This window comes from Anastrepha ludens, chromosome 2 (assembly GCF_028408465.1).
Source record: "Anastrepha ludens isolate Willacy chromosome 2, idAnaLude1.1, whole genome shotgun sequence".
Taxonomy (NCBI): domain Eukaryota; kingdom Metazoa; phylum Arthropoda; class Insecta; order Diptera; family Tephritidae; genus Anastrepha; species Anastrepha ludens.
Genome location: NC_071498.1, coordinates 17,102,551 through 17,129,303, shown reverse-complemented (window position 1 = coordinate 17,129,303; position 26,753 = coordinate 17,102,551). Strand labels below are relative to the sequence as shown.

General features: G+C 35.9%; 1 protein-coding gene across 15 annotated transcripts in view; it reads left to right on the top strand.

Annotated features, from left to right (window-relative positions):
• LOC128863695 (putative uncharacterized protein DDB_G0282133) overlaps nt 1-26,753 on the top strand; it is a 139,224-nt gene that overhangs the window by 77,334 nt on the left and 35,137 nt on the right. For 12 of the 15 annotated variants that reach the window (XM_054103047.1, XM_054103041.1, XM_054103071.1 and 9 more), the window contains one exon: nt 24,114-24,673. In XM_054103047.1, the coding sequence (XP_053959022.1) occupies nt 24,339-24,673 (335 nt within the window). In that variant the 5' untranslated portion in view covers nt 24,114-24,338. Of the gene's footprint in view, nt 1-13,587; nt 13,609-24,113; nt 24,674-26,753 lie in introns of all 15 variants that reach the window. The other 3 variants (XM_054103080.1, XM_054103019.1, XM_054103064.1) reach the window with 1 other exon arrangement.

The following is a 26,753-nucleotide window of genomic DNA, read 5'->3' as shown; positions in this document are numbered from 1 at the left end:
ATGAAACAATTATTAGTGCGCTCGTCGTCGTCATTTCGGCCAAAAATTTTAAATTCGATTTCATTTACTTGATGACTGGTCATTTAATGGCACAACTTTTTGAACAACTCGTCAAATAAAAACGGCTTAAAAAGCAAGCGAAAGCAAACAGCAAGAAGATAAATTAAAATTGGAGCTTTGAAGAGGACTGTTTGATGGCGTTTTTGGCTTAGCTAGAACGTAAAATTCACAACAAACGAAAGTTACATTTTTCTGTTTTGCTGAATTGCTGGTTTGTCTTTCTTATTTCATGGTACATTTTTTTATTTTAATTTTTGTTTGTTCGTTTTAGTATTTACTTTTGTTTTATTTTTCCATAAAGTGAGCATTCATTATTTCAGTTTTAATTTGCTGAGTAAATGAGGTAGGAGACGAAAATTTCGTTGATTTTTACTACTTCAAAAACCACTTTCTCGCTTGAGAAACTCACCTAAGAATGACTTGAATTTGTATAGGAAGAGAAATTTGTCTCAGACGCTAGATAAATCTACATTTTTGAATAAAAGCAAAACATATAAAGCCTCCTAGCAACAGAAACATTAACATGGGTGCGATTAAACCGACTGTTGAATATAAATGGGGTCATCACCACAAGCAGTGATCGCCTAACTCGAAAATTATGCTCTCGAGAAAAAGTATTATACATTTGATGTTTGTTCATTATGCAGGGTTTTTTACCACGTATCTCCGCAATTAAACTTTTTTTTGACATATATGTATGGGGTGTTTTTTTTCAGCTGCATGAGAACTATCGATATTGATAACTATGGTTTGAAAATTGAGAATGGCAAACAGTGTTGACATTTCTGTTCAGTAAAGTTTGGCAAGTGATCATGAGTCGTTTAACGCCAGAACAACGCTTTCGAATTGTGGAAATTTACTTTGAGAAAAAAAAAATCTGTTCGCGAAGTGTTAAACAAGACGCCGAAATGTCGATTCGTCGTCGATTTTACGAGTGGCCCTTTTTATGAGTGTACCCTTCGTCCGATTTCAAGGAAATAATTTCCTTTAGCGCAGAAATGCTAACTTCGATATACAGGGGGCGTACGGTATTTGAGGATAATTTGAGGGTAAAACTGATCAGTTTTTATTTTGAACAATTTTTTATAATGAGATTTTACGATGTTTTTACACGTCGTTAACTTACGAGGGGTGCCTTTTATATGTCGGGATTTGGCAACCCTGGTGTTGCAATCTGGCAACTGACAGCTGTATCGCAAAGTTTGACATTTTTTGGCTTTTACGTACTCAGAACGTTTTGAAATACCAGCGCTATTTGTGTTGTTTACAGTAACTTAAAAGATTCATCTCGGTCCAAAAATGGAATTAAATCGTGAACATTTTCGTGCGATTATTTTTTACAACTTTTGACGTGGATTAACTCAGCAACATTGCATGGATGAACTAAATTAATTTTTTGGCGATGAAGCTCCATCAAGGACCAGTGTTTATCGATGGTATGGTGAATTCAATCGTGGTCGTAGTTCACTCCAAGACGAATTTCGTGAAGGTCGAGCAAAATCAGTTGTTGTTCCGAAAACCATTGATGCTGTGCGCGAACTGATATTGCAAGATAGTCATGTGACCTATCGTGAGATTGAGACAATCTTAGGCATTAGTGGGACCAGCATACATTCAATATTGCATAAACATTTGACTGTGAAAAAAATTTGTTTGTGTTGGATCCCACACAATTTTTGAATCGCTCAAAAAAAGGCTCGTGTCGATTGGTCGAAGGAAATGTTCAAAAAATACGATCGCGGGGCTTCGAAACACGTCTATGACATCGAGACAGGTGATGAATCATGGATTTACGCGTATGAGCCCGAAAGTAAACAGCAGTCGACTGCATGGGTGTTTCAAGATGAGCCAAATCCAACAAAAGTTGTTCGCGCTCGAAGCATTTCCAAGCAAATGGTCGCCTGTTTTTTCGGAAACAGAACAGTAAATTCTTAGTGGTACACAACCATTTCTTTGCCAGTTGTCTTCCAAGAAATTAGGAAAACCAATCGCCAAAGACGGATCACTCTTCACCAGGACAATGCGAGCTCTCACACATCGGCTCAAACAACTGCATTTTTGAGCACCCAAAACATCGAATTAATGGGTCATCCGTCGTATAGTCCTGACTTGGCACCGAATGACTTCTTTCTATTCCCGTACGTAAAAAACAAACTGAGAGGTCAACGTTTTTCGACACCTGAAGAAGTGGTTGCGGCATTCAGAATGCATGTTTTGGAGGTACCACATTCAGAGTGGCAAAAGTGCTTCGACAATTGGTTCAAACGCATGCAAAAGTGTATAGATCTTCATGGAGAATATTTTGAAAAACAATAAAGTGATTTTCGATTATTAAAATTTGTTTTTGTTCTCTAATCCCGACATATAAAAGGCACCCCTCGTATTAAATGAATTATAGATATAAAAACATTTCATAAAGTGTCCATTAGCTACAATAACCTCCTCGGTCTGGGTCCGTATACTGTGAAGTTTACTCTCTTAGATAAGCCCCTTTCCGCCACCCCCTTCGAAGTGATGAAGCGTTCCTTTTAATTTCTTCTTGTGGAAATTCAAACAAAAACAACAACAATTTATGCAACTTCTTCACCCTGCTACCTGCTACTAATCTGGCTATCGAGGTATGCTGGTTTACCCACTTAGCGATTGGTTAGAGCTGACTCATTTGCTTAGTTGTTATGTAGAAAAGAAACTTGACTGGAGTAGAGAAATAACTGTTTGTTAATTGCTGTACGTTATTTTGATTAATATTTTCAAATCCGGTTGATTGCCAATGTCCGGTGTCTGTATGTAGTAATTTCAAGGCCATTTTGAATAAAAAGCGATCTCTACCTCATAACTTTATTTTATAGAAGTGTTTACATTCTTTTTTTTCTGTAGTTAAGGGGTCCCTTTGGTCTAGAGCTCGAAAATTTAGGGTATATTCAGGATTTTTTTACAATGAAAAAATGAAAAACGATATTTAAATTTTTTGGGTTTTTTATTAAACTATTTTTACATACAAAAATGAAGAAAAAAAATTTTTTTTTCATTTTAATAATTTTAAAATTGACGCTGAAGTTGACCCTCCGGAAAAATTGTACCTGGACGGTGTTGTCCTTTTTGGCTCTTCCATTTATCTGAAACACAAAAACCAAAAAAAATTATTAATCAGTATGACTCTAGAAATGTTCCGCACTAGAAAATAAAATTTACAAAATAGCGCGGTATTGAATTTGACACTCTGTAACCTACGAAATATTTGAAATAATAATATAATTGTAGTACGGGCGATAGCCATTGATGATGTGAACAACATATTTAAGTTTCAGAGGATTCGGTTGTATAGTTTTTTTTTTCTTACAACACCTTCGGCCTGGTGTTGTAGTTTCGAGATAAATGAGTTTAAAGTTAGTTTGAGGTACAGGAGTGCGCGGACCGCTCTCTACCTAGTTAATGGGCTGTAGATGCTATAATATTGGGAATTCCCGCATGAAAATTTCACAGTATATTCTTAAGATACTATACTTTCGAAATATCAAAAAAACAAAAATACGAAAAATCGGAAATGATTTTCGAAAAAGGTTTTGCCTCTAGTCGGCTTGAAATACTGCAGAACTGCAAGATTTTGCGGCACAAAAAATCGATTAATGTCTTTCAAAATTTTGTACTAATCAATTATGTTATTATTTGTAGCATTAGAGTATTTTTTTTTAATTTAAGCTCAAGTTATAATGAACACTAAAGTAAATGCATTAATACAATACATTACTTTGGAGAAGATTTTCACAAGTTTATTTAAAGACATTTACTGCGCGATTGAAAATTGATTTAAACAAATTTATTATTTTTAATTTTAATTTTCATCTTTTGGCTCTACAGCTCTTTGTGAGCTTTGGCCTGCTGCACGTGGGACCTCCATACGTCTCGAACGCTTGCGACTTTTTTCCAGTTCGTTATACTAAGTTTCTTGATGTCGTCCTCTAGTTCGTCGGTCCATCTTGTTCTCGGCCTTCCTCTTGCTCTAGTGTTCAACGCTCTGGCTTCTACGATTTTCTTCAGCGCCCTCGTACCGTCCATTCTTGCAATGTAACCCAGCCATCTTAACCGCTGCGCTTTGATGAAACGTATAACATTTTCGCCCTTTATCAGTTGATCCAGCTCGTCGTTCCACCTTATCCGCCACTCGCCGTGATCTCTGATTGCTCCGAAAATTCTTCTAAGTACTTTTCGTTCAAAGGCTTGCAGTTTTGTTTTATCTGCTTCAATTAGCGTCCACGATTCAGCTGCATAGCATAATACTGGTCTAATGATGGTTTTATACAGAGTCAATTTACATTGTCTGTTTAGTAGTTTTAATTTTATTATTTTTAGAAATTTGATTCCAGTATCTAAATAGTCACACTGAAATGTCTCACTTATATCATACAAGCGGTGTTTCTTACCACTTTCTTATTGAATGGTAATTAATAGAACTTGAAGCTCACCAAATGGTACAAACATACATACAAATTTCGAAAGTTGTTTTTTTTTTGCTTTGTGAAACCTTGTTTTTTTTTGATTTTTGGTTTTGTTTTGTGCAACTTTTTTTCTGTTTTTGCTTTGTGATACTTTTCGTTTTTTTTTTTTTTTTTTTTTTGTTGTTTTTATAAATCGATATAAAAAAATTCTTAATAAAGTTATTTTCAAAAGCATATTAATTATTTTCCTTCCTTCTAAAAACATTTGAGCAGCTAAATACATGCATATGCACATAGACGCAGACAGTCCGAAGAGAACAATACAATAAAAGTGAAATCTTAGCTAGTACTGCGATATTTTGCCAACAAAAAGCACACTATAATCTCCATATTAATGACGACAGTGCTCCCTCTTGGCCTTCAGCCACGTCCAATATTCATCACACGTTTCGTTCATTCTGGCTAGCCAGCGCCGATATGTTTTCAGAATTATATACGTATGTACGTATATATACTTGTATATTTATATAAGTAAAATATTCGCATGTTCATAATACATATTTAAACACCATCACTTAATCTTTGGCCATGAACTTGGTTTATTTGCCATTGGACGGAAAGAATAGTAGTTGAATAGCCAGGTAGTAGTTTGAATTTATTGTTGTTTCTAAATATTTGTATGTATGTACTTAAGTCACAAGTTTGAGCTTTATGCTTTACAGTCGTCGTCATTCGTTTATGTTCGTTTCTGTTTGTGTTTCTCTTTCAGATTCTGTTATTATTTACGTTTCCTCATTTTTACTTTTCCCAAGCGTCGTCTCCATCTTTAGCATTGTAGCTTTTGTTAAATTATGTGTGTTTTTGTAGTTATTTATTAGTTTACCAGTAACCAAGCAATGAGCCCAATAACCATTAGTTAGTTTATTACTTCATCGGTGGAACAATTTTGGGCATTTGCATTTTAGTGTCAACTTTGCACGTGCTGCAGCAAGCCTTTTATATTCATACATACAAATGTATGTGTGCTACAAGGGGGCGGAAACAGCCATGAATACTTCAAAGTCCCAGTAAACGCTTTCAACTGGCTATATAAAAATGTATGTATAGGGTCCGGCACTCGAAGTGTAACCAATTAAAAAGAACATAAATTTAGTTTGGAAAATTACATTTACTAAATTCAAAGTAAAAAATGTGTGAAAATAATTCAAAATTAAGAATCAATTTACTTTTGCTCGATACGGCCACCTTTTGCCTTGACTATGGCCTTGAGATGGTCCAGAAACGAATCGCAAGCTGCCCGAATGTGACTTGCAGGTATTTTGGCGCACTCGACGACAATGGCTTCTTTCAGCGCCTCGAGACTAGTGAATCTTTTAGTTCGGGCCTTGCTCTTGAAAATGGCCCAAAGAGAATAATCCATCGGATTCGCGTCTGGTGAACTTGAAAGTCATTGTGTGGATGTTATGAAGTTCGCAACGTTGCTGTTTAGCCATTCTTGGTTCACTCGAACTTTGTGAGGCGGTAGCAGCGTCCTAATGAAACGTTTATGGTCTGTCACCGAAATGTTTGTCTGCGCACGGATTCAAAGTAAAATCCAATATACTTTCCCGATAATATTTTGCATTTACTTTGACGCCAGGCTCGATGAAAACGATTGGAGAGCGATCATCGGCGGTTACAGTGGCCCAAACCATTACCTGTGCTGCCGGCGGGTGCTGCCTCCTGGTCGGTCGGTCAAAAAAACTGTATCATTTTGGGAGTTTACGAATTGCTCAATTTAAAAAAATTTCTCGTCAGAAAGCACAGTGTTCGGAAATTGATCGCTTTCGACCAAGCGAAGCAACTCTTTCACTTTCTCAAGTCTTACTTGTTGCTGCTTTGGTGTGAGTTCATGCGCCTTTGGGATCTTGTAAGGCTTGATTTTGAGATAATTTTTCAGTATGCGGCGGATGCTACGGTCAGATATTTTCAGTTTTTTCGCCATTTGATTGGCACTTCGTCGGAGATTTCGCTCAAGTCGCTTCTTCACTTTTTGAAGCATTTCACTTAACGTTGCAGTCTTTTGATGACCACCTCCATGACGTTTCGCGATGCCAGCAGTAGCATTGTAACGAGTAATGGCGCGATAAACGAAAACTTTATTTACTTTAAAGTGCTCGAGCTCACGAGCAAACGCTGGTTGTGATTTTCCAGCCAAATATAATGCAATCACACTATTACGTTTGAAATCCATTACTGATTTTCTTTCTTCGCGTTTACTCTCGGCAAAATGCTTCCGCGCGCTTGTAAAAAATACTCTGGACTGCCTGTGCATCAGCTGTGCGAGCGGTCTGAAGTTGGTTACACTTCGAGTGCCGGACCCTGTAGATAAGCATGTGCGTGTATGCAGTTGGCTGATACCAGTTTTGGGCCGGCCCTCATTAGGCACTCACGCACTTATTCAATTCTGCTTCAGAATAAAATTGTAACTTTAACACGCGCTGGTAATATATAAATGTGTATGTATGTAAGCATGTATGATGAAGAAATTATTTATACGTGTAAATTGCGTGGGTCATTCAACTAAAATCAGAATATTTTTAGCAACACATCGTTGTTTGTTTATCCACGCTCATACACGTGCTTTTCAGTAAGTTTGTACGTTGATACTCTTATGTCAATGCCATCTGGCTAATTTAAGACCAGTCCCATCACAAAGCCAAAAACCCTTCAAGGCAAGTATACTACTTACACATAAATAAATGAGTACTTACATATTTACACAAGCACATACTTACTTACTTACGTTGTTATGGCATCGTATTTTGGCAGGACCGCTGAATGTCAAATGTATATAAATTTATAGAATTTAATAATACAAACGAATATGCTTATAAATACGAGTACATACATACGCATATACGAGTGCACATATAATGGCATACATACAATAAAAAATGGTGATATTAATGTGAAGAATGTAGAGATTCAAATAAAATTGCATTGGTCGTAGATTAAATGCAGAACATAAATTTGCTTTCATAAAGAAATTAAGGATGAGAAAAAAGTTCTGGATGAATGGCCCGCGTTTTGCGCTATTCAAAAATTCACAATCATATATTTTCAGCTCAACCTTTGTACTTGCCCTTCTTCTTCTTAGCTTCACAGTCAGTGGTGGACCATAGCTTCATCAACAATCTTCCCACAGTTCACTCTCTCTCTCGCTACATTTTTCCAATTACGAACATTCATCACTTTAAAGTCTGCTTCGCGCCATCTCTTTCTTGCTCATCATGCCATCCCCTTCTTGGTCAACCTCTTTTTCTTTCAATTGGACGTAAAGTAAACGCTTTTTTTGAATTCATAAAATGAAGGGTGTGTCTTGCCCCCTTTGTTGTTTATCATTGTAGTGGACTGGATTTTTCAAATATTCGACTCTGTAAACCGTGGAATTACCTGAAGAATGAACAGCAGTTTCGAAGATCTGGAATATGCAGATGAAATTAAATGTGTTTCAGCAGGAGTCCGCAAAAGCAGGACTCAAAATTAATATTAAAGTTTTTGCTATTTGGGAACTATGATCTCCATAAACGGTGGTGCAAAAAGTGACATTTACAACCGAATAAATAAAGCACGTAACGCATTCGCTAGGTTTTGAAATATAGGTATAGCGCACCAACAACATCACAACTCGCAGAAAGGTTAACATTTTTAACGGTTGCGTTAAGTCCGTGTTGCTGTACGAATACGCAACTTGCTTGGTAACTTGGACAACGAAGGCAAAGCTGCAATCGTTCATAAACAGGTGCCTGCGTAATATATTTAAAATATGGTGGCCAAGAATTACACACCAAAATAGCATCAACAGTGAAATAAAGAAAGAAAATATGGATGGATAGGGCATACTCTGCGAAAGCCCTATGGGGAAATACCGCATGCCGCCTTGACTTGGAACCCGCAAGGAACGAGAAGAAGAAGAGGCAGACCATTGATGACTTGGCAAAGGACTATTCGCAATGCAACTGGAAAAGCATTTAATGAATTTAGATTCTAGAAATAGAAATGCTTGGAAAACTTGTGTTGAAACCTTAAGCTCCTAAAGGAGTATGGAATAATAATAATGAATTCTAATTCGCTGCACTTTAATAAAACTTATTACATTCGCACCACCAATAAGGTTTTCGTTGTTGTAACGGATACGATTTTTGGCATTTTTTTCAGTCTTGCGTTGGTTTCGTTAATCTATTTTGATTTCTGACAGCGTAGGTGATTAGCCTGCCGCTGCGCTTTTTTACTTCAAAACTCAATGTATTACAAAACTGAAATTTTTCCAGAAATTCTAAGAAAAAAATTTTGAAATTGTGATGAAAATTTGTCTATTTTTTATATATGTATTGTATAATATTTTGTATAAATTTTGAAAGTTAACGTTTTATGGTTTTTTTTTGTAGTATGAACTATATTTTTATGAGAAAATAATTGAAATTATAAAATAAATAATTGAAACTGAAAAATAAATAATTGAAATTAAAAAAATAAATAGGCAACATTTTTTAATATGTGGTGTACACTTTTTTTGGCGCTTAGTGTACATGTAAGATAACTTGCGATTTTAAGAAACCTATCAAGTCAAGTTAAGTCTTTTGAGATGCATATCCTACGATCAAAAAGTACCGGGAAGGTGATGTTGACTGTTTTCTTCGATTGCCAAGGCGTAGTGCACAATGAGTACCTTCCATCGAGCCAGTCAATCAATAAAGAATATTATTTATCCGTTTTGAAGCGTTTGAGAGAAGATGTACGTGGCGAACGGCCGGATATGTGGGCAAACCATTCTGGAATTTTGCATGATGATAAAACGCTATCGCACCAAGCCCAAATTCTGCTGGATTATTTGACCAAACACCAAGTAAATACCATCGTGCAAGCACCGTACTCACCTGATATGGCCCTTGCGACTTTTTTGTTTGTTTCCCAAGTTGAAGTTACCACTTCGTGGAATAAGATTTCCACCGATAGAGGAGATCAAAGAGTTTGCGCCGAAGAAGCTGAAGGCCATCCCTTCGTCGGCCTACCAGGGGTGCATGGAGGACTGGGTTAAACGGTGGCACATGTGTGTTGCTTCAGACGGGTCATATTTTGAAGGAGATAAAATAAATTTACCTGAAATTTAACTCTGTTTTATTTTATTTAAACATTCCCGGTCCTTTCTGATCTTAGGGTACATATCTCCTTTAATGGTTATCGATGTTGTTGTAGCAGTTTTTTAATAGTCGTAATAAGGGGTACAACCACCCCGAAAATTGCAATTTTTTCTTTTTTTGACGAAAGTATTAGGCGTAGTAATTTTTCATATTTATTTACTTTTAGTACATTTAATAAATTTAAATATATTAAAAAACATATACATACATATAGGGGTTTGCAATAGGTGCGCTTCAACTTTTTTCCGATAGGGAGGGCGAACGACGCAATATTTTTTATTTTTCGCTTGTCATTTGTAAACTTCATTAGTATACATTTCATCATGGAACGCTACACACTTGAGCAACGATTGCAAATCGTGCACATTTTTTATGAAAATAATCGTTCTATTGCTGCTACTTTAAGAGCATTACGGCCATTTTACGGTCCATTTAACAAGCCGTCCCGTTTTGGGGTTATGTGAAGTCATTGGTCTACAGTAACAAGCCGGCGACGATTTGTGAGCTCAGAGAAAATATTGAACGCGAAATTGTTGGAATTTCGGCCGATTTATGCAAAAGAGTGGTCGAAAATTGGGTTCAACGATTGGACTTCGTAAAACGTGCACGCGGTGGTCATGCAAAAGAAATCGAATTTCATACTTAAATGTATATGTTCAAACTCGATAATAAAAAAAAAAAAATTGTTAAAAAAGTCAAACCGTTTGTGTTTTATTCAAAAAAGTTTAAAAGTTGAAGCGCTCTTACTGAAAAACCCTATATATAGCAAAAATAAAAAAATTAATCACGGAGATACGTGGCTCCGCGTGAGATTTTTCTCAGAACATTTCTTCCTGGTGGACGTGATAGCCAACGCCATTTTATCCGAAATACGTAAATTAAGACCTTTTTACATTTAAAAAAAAAAACAACTAGTGACGCAATCGCCTTCGACAAAATATTTTTTTACTCAACTAGGAGCACTTAGAATTAAAAAAAAAGTTTAAAAAAAAAATTTATAAAAATTAACCAATTAACCTCCAATTTGCCGAAAAAATTTCCTTAATATTGCATAATAAATCATTGCACCTATTATTGTAAATGGCAAGTTTTACTAACACTAACGGTGGAGCCAGCTGCTAAACTGTTTGCTAATTAATGCTTAGTAGGGTCAGATATATGTACGCACTTCTGTATGTGCATCTGTGCTTATTTACATACTTATTATTAAGTAAATACAGACGTGTGTGTGTGTGTGTATGTTAGAAAAATATAATTTTTAGTATTTGTATTGTGTACTCGTCTTGTGCTTGCCTAGGTGCAGTCTAAAATCTCATGTGTATGAATGTGTGTGCACATTTCTAATAAGTATGTTAGGGTGTTCCTTATTTTATACTAGCTATTAATTTTTTGCGATACCTCTAAAGATATATGTGTGTGTGTGTAATAAGGTAGGAAACTCTTATATGTCGGTCGAGCTCTTAAAAAAAAATAATTGGCGCGTACACTTCTGTTAGGTGTTTGGCCGCGCTCTTCCTCCTATTTGTGGTGTCCCTCCACAAATGGAGGGACCTACAGTTTCAAGCCGACTCCGAACGGCAGATATTTTTATGAGGAGCTTTTTCATGGCAGAAATACATTCGGAGGTTTGCCATTGCTTGCCGAGAGGCGACCGCTATTAGAAAAATGTTTTTTTTAATTTTGCTTTCACCGAGATTCGAACCAACGATCTCTCTGTGAATTCCGAATGGTAATCACGCACCAACCCATTCGGCTACGCCGGCCGCCTGTCGCCTCGCTCTAGGTCTTACCCTGATTATTTTCGGGCTGAAAAGTTAAGCACTATTGTGATAGTAACGTGAAAAAATTATCACATAATAAGCCTCTGTGACTTTTACTTGTTTGCATGTTTCAGAAAAACTTTAAGATTTCTCATCAAATGAACATTATAACAAATTTCAATTTTGGTGCTGCGCTTACAATACTCGAAAGGCGACTTTATGCCCCATCCTTTTGAAGGACCCTTTATTTCTAAATTTTTTTTCGGTTTTTCTTTTTAATTTGTATGTACAGGGTCCGGCATTCAAAGTGTAACCAACTTCAACCGCTCGCGCCGCTGTAATGGATTTCAAATGTAATAGTGTGATTGCATTATAAAGGGTTTTCCAGTAAGAGGTGTTATCGTTTCGTGTTTCGTTGCTTACGTGAAGCGTAACGCCGCCTTGTTGAAAATTAACGTTATCCAGATCAATACCATCCAATTCCGGCCATAAAAATCGTTAATCACCTTTCGATAGCGGAATCCATTCACCGTAACAGTTACTCCAGCTTCATTTTCGAAAAAGTAAGGTCTAATGGCTCCGCCGGACCATAAACTGCACCAAACAGTCACACGTAGAGGATAGAAAGGTTTTTCAACAATAACTCTTGACGAAGCTACCGAGGTGGAAATGGGCCTCATCATTCAAGATGACTTTTCGATGGAATTCTGGATCATTTCCATCCATTTCAACGACCCAATCATCAAAGACACGACGTTGTTGATGATCGGCCAGCTTGAGTTCTTATGTTAACTGGACTTTATAAGCCTTAAGACCCAAATCTTTATGCAAAATACGGTGTAATGACGTTTGTGAAATGCCTAATTCCAAAGAACGGCGAGGAATGGACAAACCTGGGTTTTCTTCAACACTTCTTGAGCGACGTGCACGGATTTTATTCTTCACATCACTAACTTGTCCCAACAGCTCGAATTTTGTCACCAAATTCTGTATTGCGGTCCGACAGGGTGCTTCACGATGACCCAAAAATGTTCGGGTATTACGAACCGTCTCTGCCCAATTTTCATTTCACCATTTTTATAGTGAATTCTAATAATTTCAGTGCGATGTTTAAGCGTCTATCGTTCCATTTGTATTAATAGCGTAGTTTCTACTTGTCAAATATTAAAAAATGACAGCTTCAAAAATGACATCTACCGAAATAGCGGGCTATTCAAAATAACACCTATTATTGGAGAACCCTTTTTTTGGCTGGAATATCGAGCGAAAGTAAATTAATTCTTAATTTTGTATTATTTTCACACATTTTTTACTTCGAATTGAATAAAAGTAGTTTTCGGAACTAAATTTATGGCCATTTTAATTGGTTACACTTCAAGTGCCGGACCCTGTATGGTAGAACTTATAAATGAACTCAACAAAAAATTGAAACTTCCACGCCATTCAACTCAAATTCAAAAAAGTCGCGTCTGATGCAAAATGAATAGACACAATTTTTTATTTATTTACATAGTTTAGCGCATACATACATCCTTGAAAGGTGTTTAAGTCAAGCTTGTCGCCAAAATAGTATTCTGCCGCAAATTCAGAGCCCCACAGAGAAGATTTTCAATCGTTTTGGTCACCTACTATTGTAAGCCGGGGCTGGTTTAAGTTGGGGATTGACTTTAATAAGGAGCGCTCTGACTTTAATAGTAAGGTTCAGCACTCAGCTAGTTTACTGGGGTGGCAGCCCATATTTTGAAAAAAAAAAACTCGAGAAATTTCTTTATGTAGAACCAGCTGCCATGGGAATGATCCTAATAATAAACACACCCGGCTACAGCAGCCGTAGTTCGCTAAAGCAAAAATGAACACGCCTCTAGCATACATATGTACATACAAATAGTTCCAATGCGTTAACTGCACTAATAGTTTTCATATAAAATGCCAATTAATTGTAATGTCTTGTAATGTGTAGTAGTTATTAATTAGTAGTAATTCCATTATGTGCTTATAAGTAATTTAATTCGTTCTTATTGATATTTTTATATTTACATACATACATATGTACCAATATTATATATATATATATGTATATCGCAATTGTTCCTCTTCTCTTTCTTAATACTTTTATACTTCTTTTGTTTTTTCTCTTTCTAATTTTAGATTGTTTTATTGCATATTTTGGTTGGTTGGTGGTTTGTTTTTGATTAATAAACATTTGTTGCAAGCATTTGCGCCAATGCAAGAAAATAAAATGTATCTAGTTCATATCTACAACCTTTTTGTTTGGGAATTTACACAGAGTTGCAACTACAATACTACTAAACCCACAGTCTCATGTGTGTCAGTGCTGTTTGCTATGCATTTTGGCGCTGGGAATCATGCGGGCGAACGCACAAAACAATCAGCTGGCGTAACGAAATTTTACCACATACTTATCTAATAATATTTACAATAATCTAGTAGACAATAATAAAATAAAATAACTATTCGCTACTACCATTTACTTAATACAATTATAATTACATACGTATTTAAAAAAAAAAAAACAAAAAAAAAGTTTCCTACATAAATATAATTATCATCTACACATAACTTTACTACTATTAACTACCATAATTGTGTCTCGTATCATTTGCTATTAATACTCGTTTTTTTTGTACACACTCATACTTACATATATATCCCATTTGTACATCAACTGCAACAATGTATTCTTTCAAATTCATTTAAAATGTACGTATTTAGGAGACAGTATTTGGAAATGAGTATTCATGCGTTGAGTGTCTCTTTAAAAAATTTATGTTCATTCATTACATACATATACTATACACATAAACCAACAAAAATGCCTACATATACAGCTGTGAGCTAATATTTACTATTAAACGCTTCAAAAATCGTAATGACGCCAAAACAGTGAATTTTAAATCTGATGCCAAAGTAGTGAATTTTAAATCAAGATCTCTCGCAAAAGTTACCGGAGTACCTTCTTTTTTTCTTTGTTCACTCCTCCCGGGAGCATAGGGCCTCGACGAGACTATTCCATAGGGCACGATTATGTGCTGTTGTTTTTGCACAGTCCCATGAGATGTCGGCATCTTAGTTGTTAGTTACTACTACAACAACAACAACAACATGTTGGCATCTGCGCAGCATCGACCGCGACCTCTGCTCCCTTGCGGGTTCCAGTCCAGTGCCATTCTCGTAATGCTATCTGGTGCTTTTCTCAATGTGTGCACTTATCCATCGCCACTTTCTGCGTTTGATTTGCCTAAGGATGGGTTCCTCGTTCGTTAATCTCCACAGTGCGTCGTTACTGATGGTGTTTGGCCAGAATATTCTGCAGATGATGCGGAGCCATTTGTTAATGAAGGATTGTAGCCTCTGTGTGGTGGTCTTAGAGACCAGCCAGCTTTCGCTTCCGTACAACAATACGAACTTCACGCGTGAGCCGAATATTCGTAGTTTAGTGCGCCTGGAGATTTGCGAACTCTCCCATCCTACAGGAGTGCCTTCTTATCTCACTAATCTATTCCTACTTCCATCAAGGATGTAGTGTAAAAATTTCATGACATTTGGTTGCATAGAAGCTAAGCCATCAACCATTTTGCATCATTAAATGGAATAATCCGCGCACAAAAACTCTCTCTTATCACCAAGAACGGCATATTCCGCAATAATTTTTTGTTGTTGTTAAAGTTTGAAGAAAATAAATAATTTTGATAATCCTGTAACATTTTTATTTTTCATTAGAACGAATAGTAAAAGTCTTGCCGACGCAAGGTATTTTGACTACATCGCACATTTCGAGCGGTAATGCAAAAGGGTGAAGTCGAATATGACAGCATTTTGGAACAATCGATTGAAAAATGGATTTTGAAAAAATTTGCCAACATTACCACTATTTGCTAGAAGCGGCGCACGCATACAAGATAGAAATTAGAAACAACGATAGCAGCAGATTTTGCAATGAACTGGAAGAGAGGGAAACGCTAGAACGCCTGCTATGTTCTTGCCCTGCGATAGCTAGTACCAGATGAAAATGCTTAGGAGCTTTACAATATGAGAAGAATAGAGCTTCAGAGATTACTTAGCTTCGCAAAAGACGCAGATTACCAGATCTCTACTACAAAGAAACGTAAAGGTCTCTAGCTCCATCTGGGAACACTAAGGATCAATAGGTCTATGTGATGGCTTTCAGCCAGCCAGGTCAACCTAACCTAACCTAACAACATTAAATTTGGTTTTTAAGTCAGTGGAACGGCGTGCAAGACATATCAAATGATGCGAAAAGAGGATGAATTTTTATCACCTAACTTTATTTTTGAGCAGTTTAAACGATGTAAAGAATATCGAGAAGTTTTGAAAGACGCCAATCGTCCCGGTCGTCCAAATTCGGTTGTGAAAAGAAATAACCCTGAAGTTCTGAGTGAACTCATAAGAAAGGAGCCGAAAACTTCATTGCATTAAAAGGTTAATCTCTATCTCGGTGTTATGCTTTATCTCGGCGGCCTCGGTAGTCTAGCGTAAGTACGCTAACCTCCCATCCCAGAGGTTGTGGGTTCGAATCCCACGTAAAGCACGGTCCAGCAATTTTCCAAATTTACCTACTTTCCCTGTTAAAAAAAAATGTCATTGCTCCAACCCAAAAACCGTATCCATTCCGTCCTTACTCCCACACAATAGTCTGCGCATTATTTGCATTGTGGATGCCAAAACAAGCAAAAACAAAGAAAAACACACAGTTACACATTGCATCAGTGGCGCCAGCATGAAGAAGCGGGCAACCGCGGTAATAGCGCAGACACAAAAAATTTAGCGAAGTGCTCAACCATCTGTGCGATCCTTCTGCAGAAAAATGCGAAACACAGATGGCGCTGCAAGCAGTAAAGGAGGTGTTGTTTCTAAGCAGCGACACCTAACCTTTCAAAAATCAAATAGATTAACGATACCAACGCAAGTCATGTTGAGGCCCTATGCTCCCGAGAGGAGTGAACAAAGAAAAAAAAATTAATAAAATCTCGGTGTTATGTATCGCTTATTGTCGCGAATTTGTCGTGTACAACTAGAGTACGATGAAAATGGAAATGAGCGTTTGCTGCACGATAATGCGTCGACATATCCTTCAACTTTATTAATGGACTTTTAGACTGAAAATCGCATTCGGTCTGAAAGGAAAGTATTATACAGACATTGAAGAGATCCTGCACAAAATTTCCAAGAAGCAAGTAAAGAAGTGGTTGTTGTTGTAGCAGCATAAACATTCCGGGGAGTGCTGATGGAGTGACAGTCCTTGGTCGCATGTAAACCCGGGTTGTTCCGGTAACTTAGAACACCCGACTGCCGTGGAACGCAAATAAATAAGACGTTTGATATGCTTCTGGATCGTAGTTTTTTGGACTTTTTTGCACTAGTCTGGCAACTTTTGCGACAGACCTAGTAAAATTTTGACCACTTATTCAAAAGAAGGGGACATCAAATTTTTTAATGAGACTTTCTTTACACTTAAAAGACTGAACTATATTTTGAGGCCAACCTTTCGTAATTCTTTGAAGTAAATTTAAAGTAAAATCTAAAAATTATTTTTATTTTGAAAGTAAATAAAATATTTTATTGAAAAAATATTTTCGCAACGTGAAGGTGCACCCATCCCAAGTTGTATCACAAAAACAAAACAGGCTACAAAAATTTCTATTTCTCTTCATGAATCATTAAATATTTTTATAAAAACGTCTTATTGAGCTTCAAATAAAAAAAGGTTGGAAAAAAATATGAAAAAAGTAGAAATTATGGACGATGTTTTGAAAGTTAACTGGGAGTGCTGCCTTAAGATGGCCAGAAAACACTTTTTATATGGTCAAATTAATTTATAATTTTAATTATTGTAAAACAATAAAATACGAAAAAGATTTTAAGTTAGATTCTGTCAAAATATATCGGGAATTGTTCATTTAAAATGCGCGCGTCACATATATATATCAATTTTTTTTCTGGAATGTTGGTACAGCTGTCCTCTGTAGTGTCGCAGAGTTTGAGCGTGATCTGTCAATTAGATTATTTTTGGCATTTAATTATATCAGTCAACCGCAGATGTGCACTGCGATTTTCACTATGGATAAAAATATCGAACAAAGAATTTGTCTTAAATTTTGAGCTTTGAACGGAATTTCGTGTGCCGAATCGTTGAAAATGTTGCAGAAAGCCTATGGCGAGTGTGTTTTATCAAAAATACGGGTTGCTGCGTGATATAAGGCTTTTGCAGAGGGCCGAAAAGTCGTCGAAGATTTGCTCCGATCTGGTCACCCATTAAAGTCGTCACCGGATGAAAACATCGACAAAGTCAAGACAATGGTGCTGGAAAACCATCATTTTTGAGGGGGAGGTAGCTCATGATCTTAGCGTGTCGCACGAATCAATTCGCAACATTTTACACCATCAATTGGGCATGAGACGCAACGCTGCGCGACTCGTTCCAAGAGAGTTCAATTTCTTGCAAAAACTTCATCGGAAGAACATGCTTGAGCAAGTAAATTCGGACCCAACGTTTAACCAGCGCATCATAACAGATGATGAGGCATGGGTATATGAGTTTGATATGGAAATCATTCAACAGGCGCTATCCACCTGAGCCGAAACCCAAATAACCACGTCAAAGTCGGTCAAAAGTGAAAGTCATGCTACTCGTTTTCTTTGATTATCTTGGTGTTGTGCACTCGGAATTCATTCCAAAGGGTTCTACGTTAAATAAATAATATTATTTGGAAGTTATGCGACGTTTGAGAGAGAATGGGCGTAGGAAACGGCCCAATGGTGGAAATAAAACTCATGGATCTTTTTTTTGATAAAAAACTCGACCAATATCATCGAACAACCACCGTATTCACCGGATTTGGCGCCCTGTGACTTTTTCTTTTCCCAAAACTTTAATTGCCACTGCGTCCAAAACTTAAATTGCCACTGCGTGGACGCCGCTTTGAGTCGATAGGGGCCATTGAGGAGAATTCGCTGAAGGAGCTGAGGAAGATCTCTTCAAATGCGTTTAAAAGTTATTTTGATGACTTAACTAATCATTGGCTTATGTGTATTGCTTCGAATGGTGCCTATTTTGAAGGCGATAAAATAAATTTTGATGATTAAACAATTATTATGCGTCTTATTGAACAATTCCTGGTACTTTTTTGACAGAATGTATTTGCAAAATTTGTTTTCACACATTATTACCCCACATCAATTATTTATTTCAGAGATATATAGTATGCCCAGTGTCTAAGTTTTGCACCACTGTGTTTTACTTACTTATAATTAAAAAAAGCATAATTTTTCTCAAAAAAAAAAAAAAAAATAAATTTTTATAATACATTTGTTTTTGAATATAAATGTTTCCAATCCTTGAAAAAGACTGAATTCCGTTCATAGTGAAAGAAAAACATGGAATACGCTCAACGAGAACTACTCAGTTCGAAATAATGTGTTTAACTTTTTTCCTTTTCTTCACTTAGCAAACCAAATTTTCCTTAATACTCGTTTGTATGTGCGTAATAACTATTAGTATGTAAGCATTTTGTATATATAAAAATATGCATAAGAAATTTTACTTGCATTTTTAGCTACACTTTCAATGATAAACTGTAACTTCTTCTATTATAATTTTGTACAGACATGCATATGTACGTATGTATATTTACAACATATTTACAGCACATAAACGCAGACATATGTACATGCATACATACATATGAACTAATAAAGAGTTTGGAGTTTTCATAGAAAATTTATATTAGTAACATCAAATAATTATAAAATTTTATTGATAAAATTAAAAATTTTTATGAGCTTATTCACAAATTGAGAGCTTTGTTGTATTGTGAGCCTATTAATGAACAACGGCTTTTTTTTTTGTATCAACGCGATGATTTTAAAATGTTTGGAAAAATTAAGTGGAACGAATGGCATTTATTGGCGTTATTTATTGACATTATGACCTCACTTACCCATTTTCACGAATCTTTCTTGCGGCCAAGGCCAAGAATCTATTAAAAGTAATATCAGTAGACCAGCTGATTTGTTTTTTTTTACTCTCTTTAGCTGCGTACATTCAAATGCCAGCACAAAATTAAATGACGAAAAGTCGTACCCACTCATCTAACACCCCTCTCCCTCTGGACCCAACCTGTCCAAACAGCATGTTTCCTGGGCCTACCTTCGCACTATCGGCGTATGCTCTAGATCCAACTTAATGCCGACTGTTCAAAGTAGTTGTCCTTTTCTTTTTCTTTTCTACTTTCTTTTGTTGTGACATTCTGATGTACGAAACGTTGTTTTTAGACTAGTGGCATCTACCTCTAATGAATGCGCCTTGCTGGAGGCCAGTTTTATGTGAAGCAGATGTGATAAAACCTCTCTTCACAATACTTCTGGTGTGTCCTTAAAGGTATGTGAGCCCTGACGTTGTCCCAATGAAAAAACCGCCAAATTCTGACCACTGTTTGATCGACTTGTTTCCATCAGCCTACAATGGTTATTAACAGTAGAGATCCCAATTAGGCTCGATAGCTCGATTTGACTCGATGAGAGCACAGCTCATGCCGCATGCTTCACTCCCACCACCAAAATATAATACCACCAAATATACAGCAACATCTTCTTTTGCCTTCCAAAAGGTTTCTTTGCATCAATTCGTTGCAAATGGTCTCCTAGCTAATTTATAGTCAGACGTTCGATTTAAATTGTTTTCTTAACATTTTGATTGGACAGAGCGCACCTCAGCTTCAGCGTCGACTATTATAGGAAGTAGGTACTGCCGTGTCAAATCAATCGACTTCCCTTGATCGATCACTAATTGTTCGCCATTCCCGCACACTTCTTTAACAGATTGTTAGCACTTAATGCACAGTGAAAAATAAATACATAAATATAAATATTGGTTGTATTTGCCACTTGTACTAATACATAGTTTTTTTCACATATGCTGTTAAATATAGTAAAACATTTATTTACTTATGTGCATAACTTGATAAATGGCCTACTGTTTCTACTTAATTGTATGTATGTGCGTGCTAAACTTTTTGTGAATTTAATATTTCATTATATACAGTGACGAACACTTTGCCGCAAAATCTTAAAATGCAATAATTTTAAATAAATGTGCGTGCACATACATACATACCTACATATACATACATACTTATATGTAACTTATAACTCAATATTTCAATATTTTTTAATTCATTTGATATGTATATTTGTAGGTGTTTTTATGCTTAATAGCGGAACACACATACTTATTTGATTCTTTAAAATTCATATCTGTGATGTTTTGAAATAACATATTTTTTAGTTTAAGTATTTTATTGACACGTTCCCTGCCACGTGCGCCCTTTGCACTTGTACGCCAAGCTGAATTTTTGAATTTAAAAAGTTTTTGCCTAAAATATCTGCTAACATTGTTTTATGTGACGTTTAAAGTGGTTGCCAGGCATCGAAAATGGTATACGCGGCCTTGAAATGACACCTCTTCATATACAATGGCATCGAAGGCAGGGAAGGTGTTAATGACTAATTAAGAATACAAAAACAAAAATAATTGTGCATTCACTAATTGTATATTATTAGTACTATTTTACTCTTGTACCTGCATTATTATGAATATTGTAATAAAATTATATTTGATTTGCATAGAAATTCGCAATGAAAATGTTCGTATAAAAATAAAAGCACACAATAAATGCATTTAACCATTTGAAGAGCATAAACGTAAAAAACTGTATTTGTTATTCATCGCTATGGCTTTTAGTTTTTTGTATATAGTATAATACTATATATATATATATATATATGCATATATGTGTATGTACTTATGCATTTGTGGGTTGTACATTTCTGTTTTGCTAATTTTATCGCACTTTTATTTACACAACCCACTTTCTCCTATCTCCCTGTGCTCAGTTTTGCCACCTGTCAGCGTTTCCCCTACCGCTAAATTACACGTACTTACCGTATACATACCTATGTATACGTATTTATATATATATTTCTGTTATCAAGTGATTGTACCTAATTTTATTTAGCATTTGCACGCTTTTTCAACTGCCTTTGCGCGTTTCCTCTTCAAAATGCCTTTACATGAATAGTTTTGGAATTTGGTAAGATATTTTATGATACTCATATATGTAGACCTCAGACACACATACACAACTATACATGTCGAATGTACCTTTTGTAAGACTATTCAACTTATTTGGTGCTTAGATGAAGGGTTAAGAGTAAAATATAAAAAACAAAAAAAAAACAACTCATATTATGCATGGCATTTTAATTGGAAGTTTATGTTGTTGTTGTAAAATATAAATTTAGAAATCGATTTCCCAAAGAGTTTTAAGCGATTAGACTCATGTTACTATTTTTAGATAATGTACATATGTATGCATCGGGTGTTTTTTTAAGAGCTTGAGAGCTTAAAATGATACAATAATACAATGAAATATTGTTGGAAAGAAGTTATTTTTGTTATCATATAGTAGACAATTTCATGGCATTTATTTTTTAATATGATATCCTGACATATGGCCGCCGTGACTACGTGTTAAATGGCCCATTCGATCAGTCCAATTTTTGACTCCTTTTTCCTTAAATCGCGCGAACCAGGTGGACAGCGAATAGGAGCACTTCTGGAAGGTTGTCACCAAATTGGCATTGCAATAAATGGAGTTTTCAGCGTGCTGAATGGCAAGTTGCGCCATCTGGTTGGAACCAATTGTTGTCGATGTTTAGCTGATTTATTTTTGGAAAAGAAAAAATTGAGTCAGCATGACTCAGTAGCGCACGTCATTCATCGTAACGGCAGAAGTGAGAACATTTCGAAAGAAGTAAGGGCCGATGATGCCGCCAGTGCTCTACGAACTTCGCGAACAGATTTTTTTATATATATATTATATATATTTTTTTTTTCATAGTAAATTTTCACGATTTAGAAGCTTTGCCTGTCGTTAAACGATTCGTGATGTCTTGCCAAACCTCACTGACAAGAAATGTTCAAATATTCACAGTTAGTTTGCCATTTTCAGTTATCGACATCGAGAGTTCTCATATATTTATATATATATATATATATAATTGGCGCGTACACCCTTTTTTGGCGTTTGACCGAGCTCCTCCTCCTATTTGTGGTGTGCGTATTGATGTTGTTCCACAAATGGAGGGACCTACAGTTTCAAGACGACTCCGAACGGCAGATATTTTTTAGGAGGAACTTTTTCATGGCAGAAATACTCTCGGAGGTTTGCCATTGCCTGCTGAGGGGCAGCCGCTATTAGAAAAATGTTTTTCTTAATTTTGGTGTTTCACCGAGATTCGAACCAACATTCTCTCTGTGAATTCCGAATGGTAATCACGCACCAACCCATTCGGCTACGGCGGCCGTCTCGATAGTTCTCATATAGCAAAAAAAAAACAACGCTCGCGAAACGCGCGAAAAAAGTTTTCTTATATTGAGAATACTGAATTTTTTAAGGGGTTAGGGCTAGTCAGAGGCCGAAAAAAATGATGATTTTCAATAATTTTTTTTTTGCTAGTTAATTGTTTTATTTTACAAAAATAAAAACGTAGCAATAATACATCATATTTCGACTTGACTTTAGCACAATTTCAAAAAAAAAATAATAATTGTAAAAGTTATCGCTGTTTGTGTGGAGCCCGTTTTTCCAGAAGTCCCTTGCAGTGATCATCACAAATTAGTTTTATTAATAGATAATCTTGTGCCTGATCGATGCATTTTTTCAAAATTAACAATATGGCGGTCTCATGATATTTTTCAGATTTTCGAGAAAAAACTGACAATATATTATTTAAAAAAATCGAAATTTAAAAAAAAAATTCTTCTATCAGGCACGAGTTTTTTATGTTTTTGAAAAGCAGTATAAATTTCATTGAAATCTACCAAGCGGTTTTTAAGTTACATGGATCACCATTTCAAAAAACATAGTTTGGAGAAAAACGCATTTAAAGTTTAGCTATCGATTACCGGAGCGCCCGAGCGCCCTTTGTTAATTGTTGAATAACTCAAAAAGTATTTGTCGGATTCACTTCAAATTTTCTTACAATGTTTTTAAGATATTATACTTTAAGAAAATGAATTTTTTGTTTTTTAATTTAATTAGTCACACGAATAACACAATGCACTGCCAATACAAACCCATTAACTCCGCTTCTGCTTGTTTGAATATCTGCGGCAGATCTACTTTTAACTGGCAATAGATGATCTCACAAGAAATGCCTGTTTGTTTCATCATGCCGTCTGCGACAGGCAGAGAGTGTTCGTGAGTAGCTTTTTCTCTTTCACTGTGCTTTGATGTTTCACACCTGCATGTCTACCGTTGGGCTTCGACAAGTCCGCAGTGTAGTTACGCGCAAACCCATTCGTCTACGGCGGCCGCAAAGGGAGGAATAATAGCAAAAGTATCGTTGATTTGAAAAAAAACTCCAAATACAATTTCAAATTCTATTTATTATTGAGATACCTTAACAGTTACGATAATATTTGAACGTCTTCGTAGATCTACTTCTTTATCACACATTGCCACGCATACATACATACATTTATACATATGGGGATACTTATGAACATATCTACCAACACAGGTTGCAATTCTGCTAAGTACAACCCATTTTATTCTTTTTACTATTTCCAGCTAGTGAAATTTGAGGAGATCCAACCAAAACCCAGCCAATCAACCAAACAACCAACATTCAAACTTCAAGTGCTCACTTACCTTGGGGCGCGCACAGAGGAGTTTTTCAACACTGCATCAAGTAAATTAAAGCCCACATCTTCAGTATTTCATTGGTGCTGGTAGACGATAAAAAAAAGCAGGGCGGGCTCTCAAGCACAGATATTAGAGTATTATTTTGCTGCTATGTTGAATCCCAATCACACAGGCGCAACGCGGCGTCCCTTCTCGCGCAATGCACCAACTCGCAACCATCCCAGCCGGATGCTCTTCTCACCGCACCATCATTCGCGTCACATGTTGCAACAGCAACAACAGCAGCAGCAATTACATGCACATGCTCACGCGCATGCGCACACCCAATCGCGCATAGGCATCGGCAACGGGAACGGAAATGGCGCTAACGGCGGTGGCAGTGGTGTCGGCGGTTTCGCCTTGGGGAGCAATGGAGGCTCCCTATGCAATGGCGGACAGTGGTACAACAATAAAGACAACAATATGGACAATTGGAATGCACTCGGGTAAGATTGTCTTGTTTCCGATATATCAACGATTACACACAAAACCAAATATAAATTATTATTATGAATTTAGAAATAAAAAATTTATGAATTTATAAAAAAGAACCTTTAAAAAAGTCCAAATTGTCCTGCACACTACCACCTCCCGTAATCCTTATCCAAGCGGACGTCCACATCCCCCGCCAAAGCGCTCCTAACCAATAGCATCACCTCCACATCCACTTGTACTACAACCCCCACCTCTACTTCCATCCACTCTCGAATCTAACCAAATTACCAAAGTTATGTACAAAACCTATAAATACAGATCAAATAATCCAATATACCTACCTCAATAGTAAATGCTTTAGGTTAAAGGGTGAATTTTGTAATTAATAAAACCGTTAACTTTCGCAATCGAATTATTTAAAAAAAGTCTATAAAACTTACTCGAACTATCACATCAGACGGAAATGGAAAGTGTGATAAACGATTAAAAAAAATATATATTAAAAATCAATACTTTCATTATAATTACGTTTCATTTCCGTGTGTTCTATCATTTCTTATACAAATAAGCTCCACCACCAGCGTTATGCAATAAAATCTCCTTGCGTTCGACCTTCTCATTTACTTTACACTTGTTTTTCTGTTTAATTTACGTTAAATTGGCACTTGTACCGTTATTTCTCATACAATCATACATAAATATATATGTATATACATGCATATGTGCGTACAATTTCCATCAAACAGAACTAGTAAAGCAACAAACAGCCGTTCTCCACCTTCACACACAGACACTCATACACACACACATATCCATTCATTGGTTCCTACATTAGCTTAATAAAAAACACAATTCAATTAACAACATTTGAAAACTTTCGTGAACTTGTGTAACCCTGTTTAACGGATGGTTAGTAACACTAATAAAAATGCTACGAAACAGTTATTGAAATTTGTTTCAAAAAACGAACTGAGAGAAAGCGCATTTCTTAATTATTTCCAATTTCTCAAATAATCATTTCTGCGTCTTATCTTAGCTAAAATGGTAAAAAGTTTATTAAATCTTTAAAAGCAACAAAGCTTGTTATTATTTGTTTTAATAAAAGTCAAGCTTAACCCTCAGTTGGGCAGCCGGGTCTGGCCAGACTGGCATTTTAATTTTTAACATATTTCTGAATTGAAGTTAACATATCTCTATTATAGCTAACGACTTGAGCTTCCAGGTAGCTTCCTAAAATTTAATTTTCTATCGATTTACGGTATTAGCTTTTAAAAGGTTAGGGGTAGTCAGAGGCCCGAAAAAATGATGATTTTGAATAATTTTGTTTTTTTGCTGGTTAATCGCTTTATTTTACAAGAATAAAAACATAGCTTAAATGCGTCATGTTTCGACTTGACTTTAGCAAAATTTCAAAAAAAATAATAATTGTAAAAGTTATCGCTTATCGCAGAAGTCCCTTGCGGTGATCCTCACAAGATGAAGATTCATTTAAAATTAATCGGACAAGAGAAATTAGTTTTATTAATAGATAATCTTGTGCCTGATCGAAGCTTTTTTTTTTGTTTTCATATTGCCTCAGGAAATATTTTTCAGATTTTCGAGAAAAACCCGACAATTAATTGTTAAAAAAAATCGAAATTTTTGAAAAAAATCCTTCGATCAGGCATGAGTTTTTTATGTTTTTCAAAAGCAATATACATTTTATTGGAATCTATCAAGCGATTTTTAAATTACAGCGATCACCAATTTAAAAAAATTTAAAGTTTTAGCATTTAAAGTTTTGCTATCGATTACCGCAGCGCCCGAGCGCCCTTTGTTAATTGTTGAATGACTCGAAAAGTATTTGTCGGGTTCGCTTCATATTTTCACACAATATTTTTAAGTTGTTATACTTAAAAAAATCCCATTTTTTTTAAATTTTTACTACCCTCAACCCCTTAAAAAGGATCTTTATTACGAAAAAAGGCCAGACCCAGGTGGCCAACCGAAGGTTTTAAAAAGGGAGTCCAATAGAGAGTTAAATTAATTTAAATTTTTTAATTTATATTCTTTCCTTTAAAAAAAGATTGGACTCCATATTTTTGTTATAAA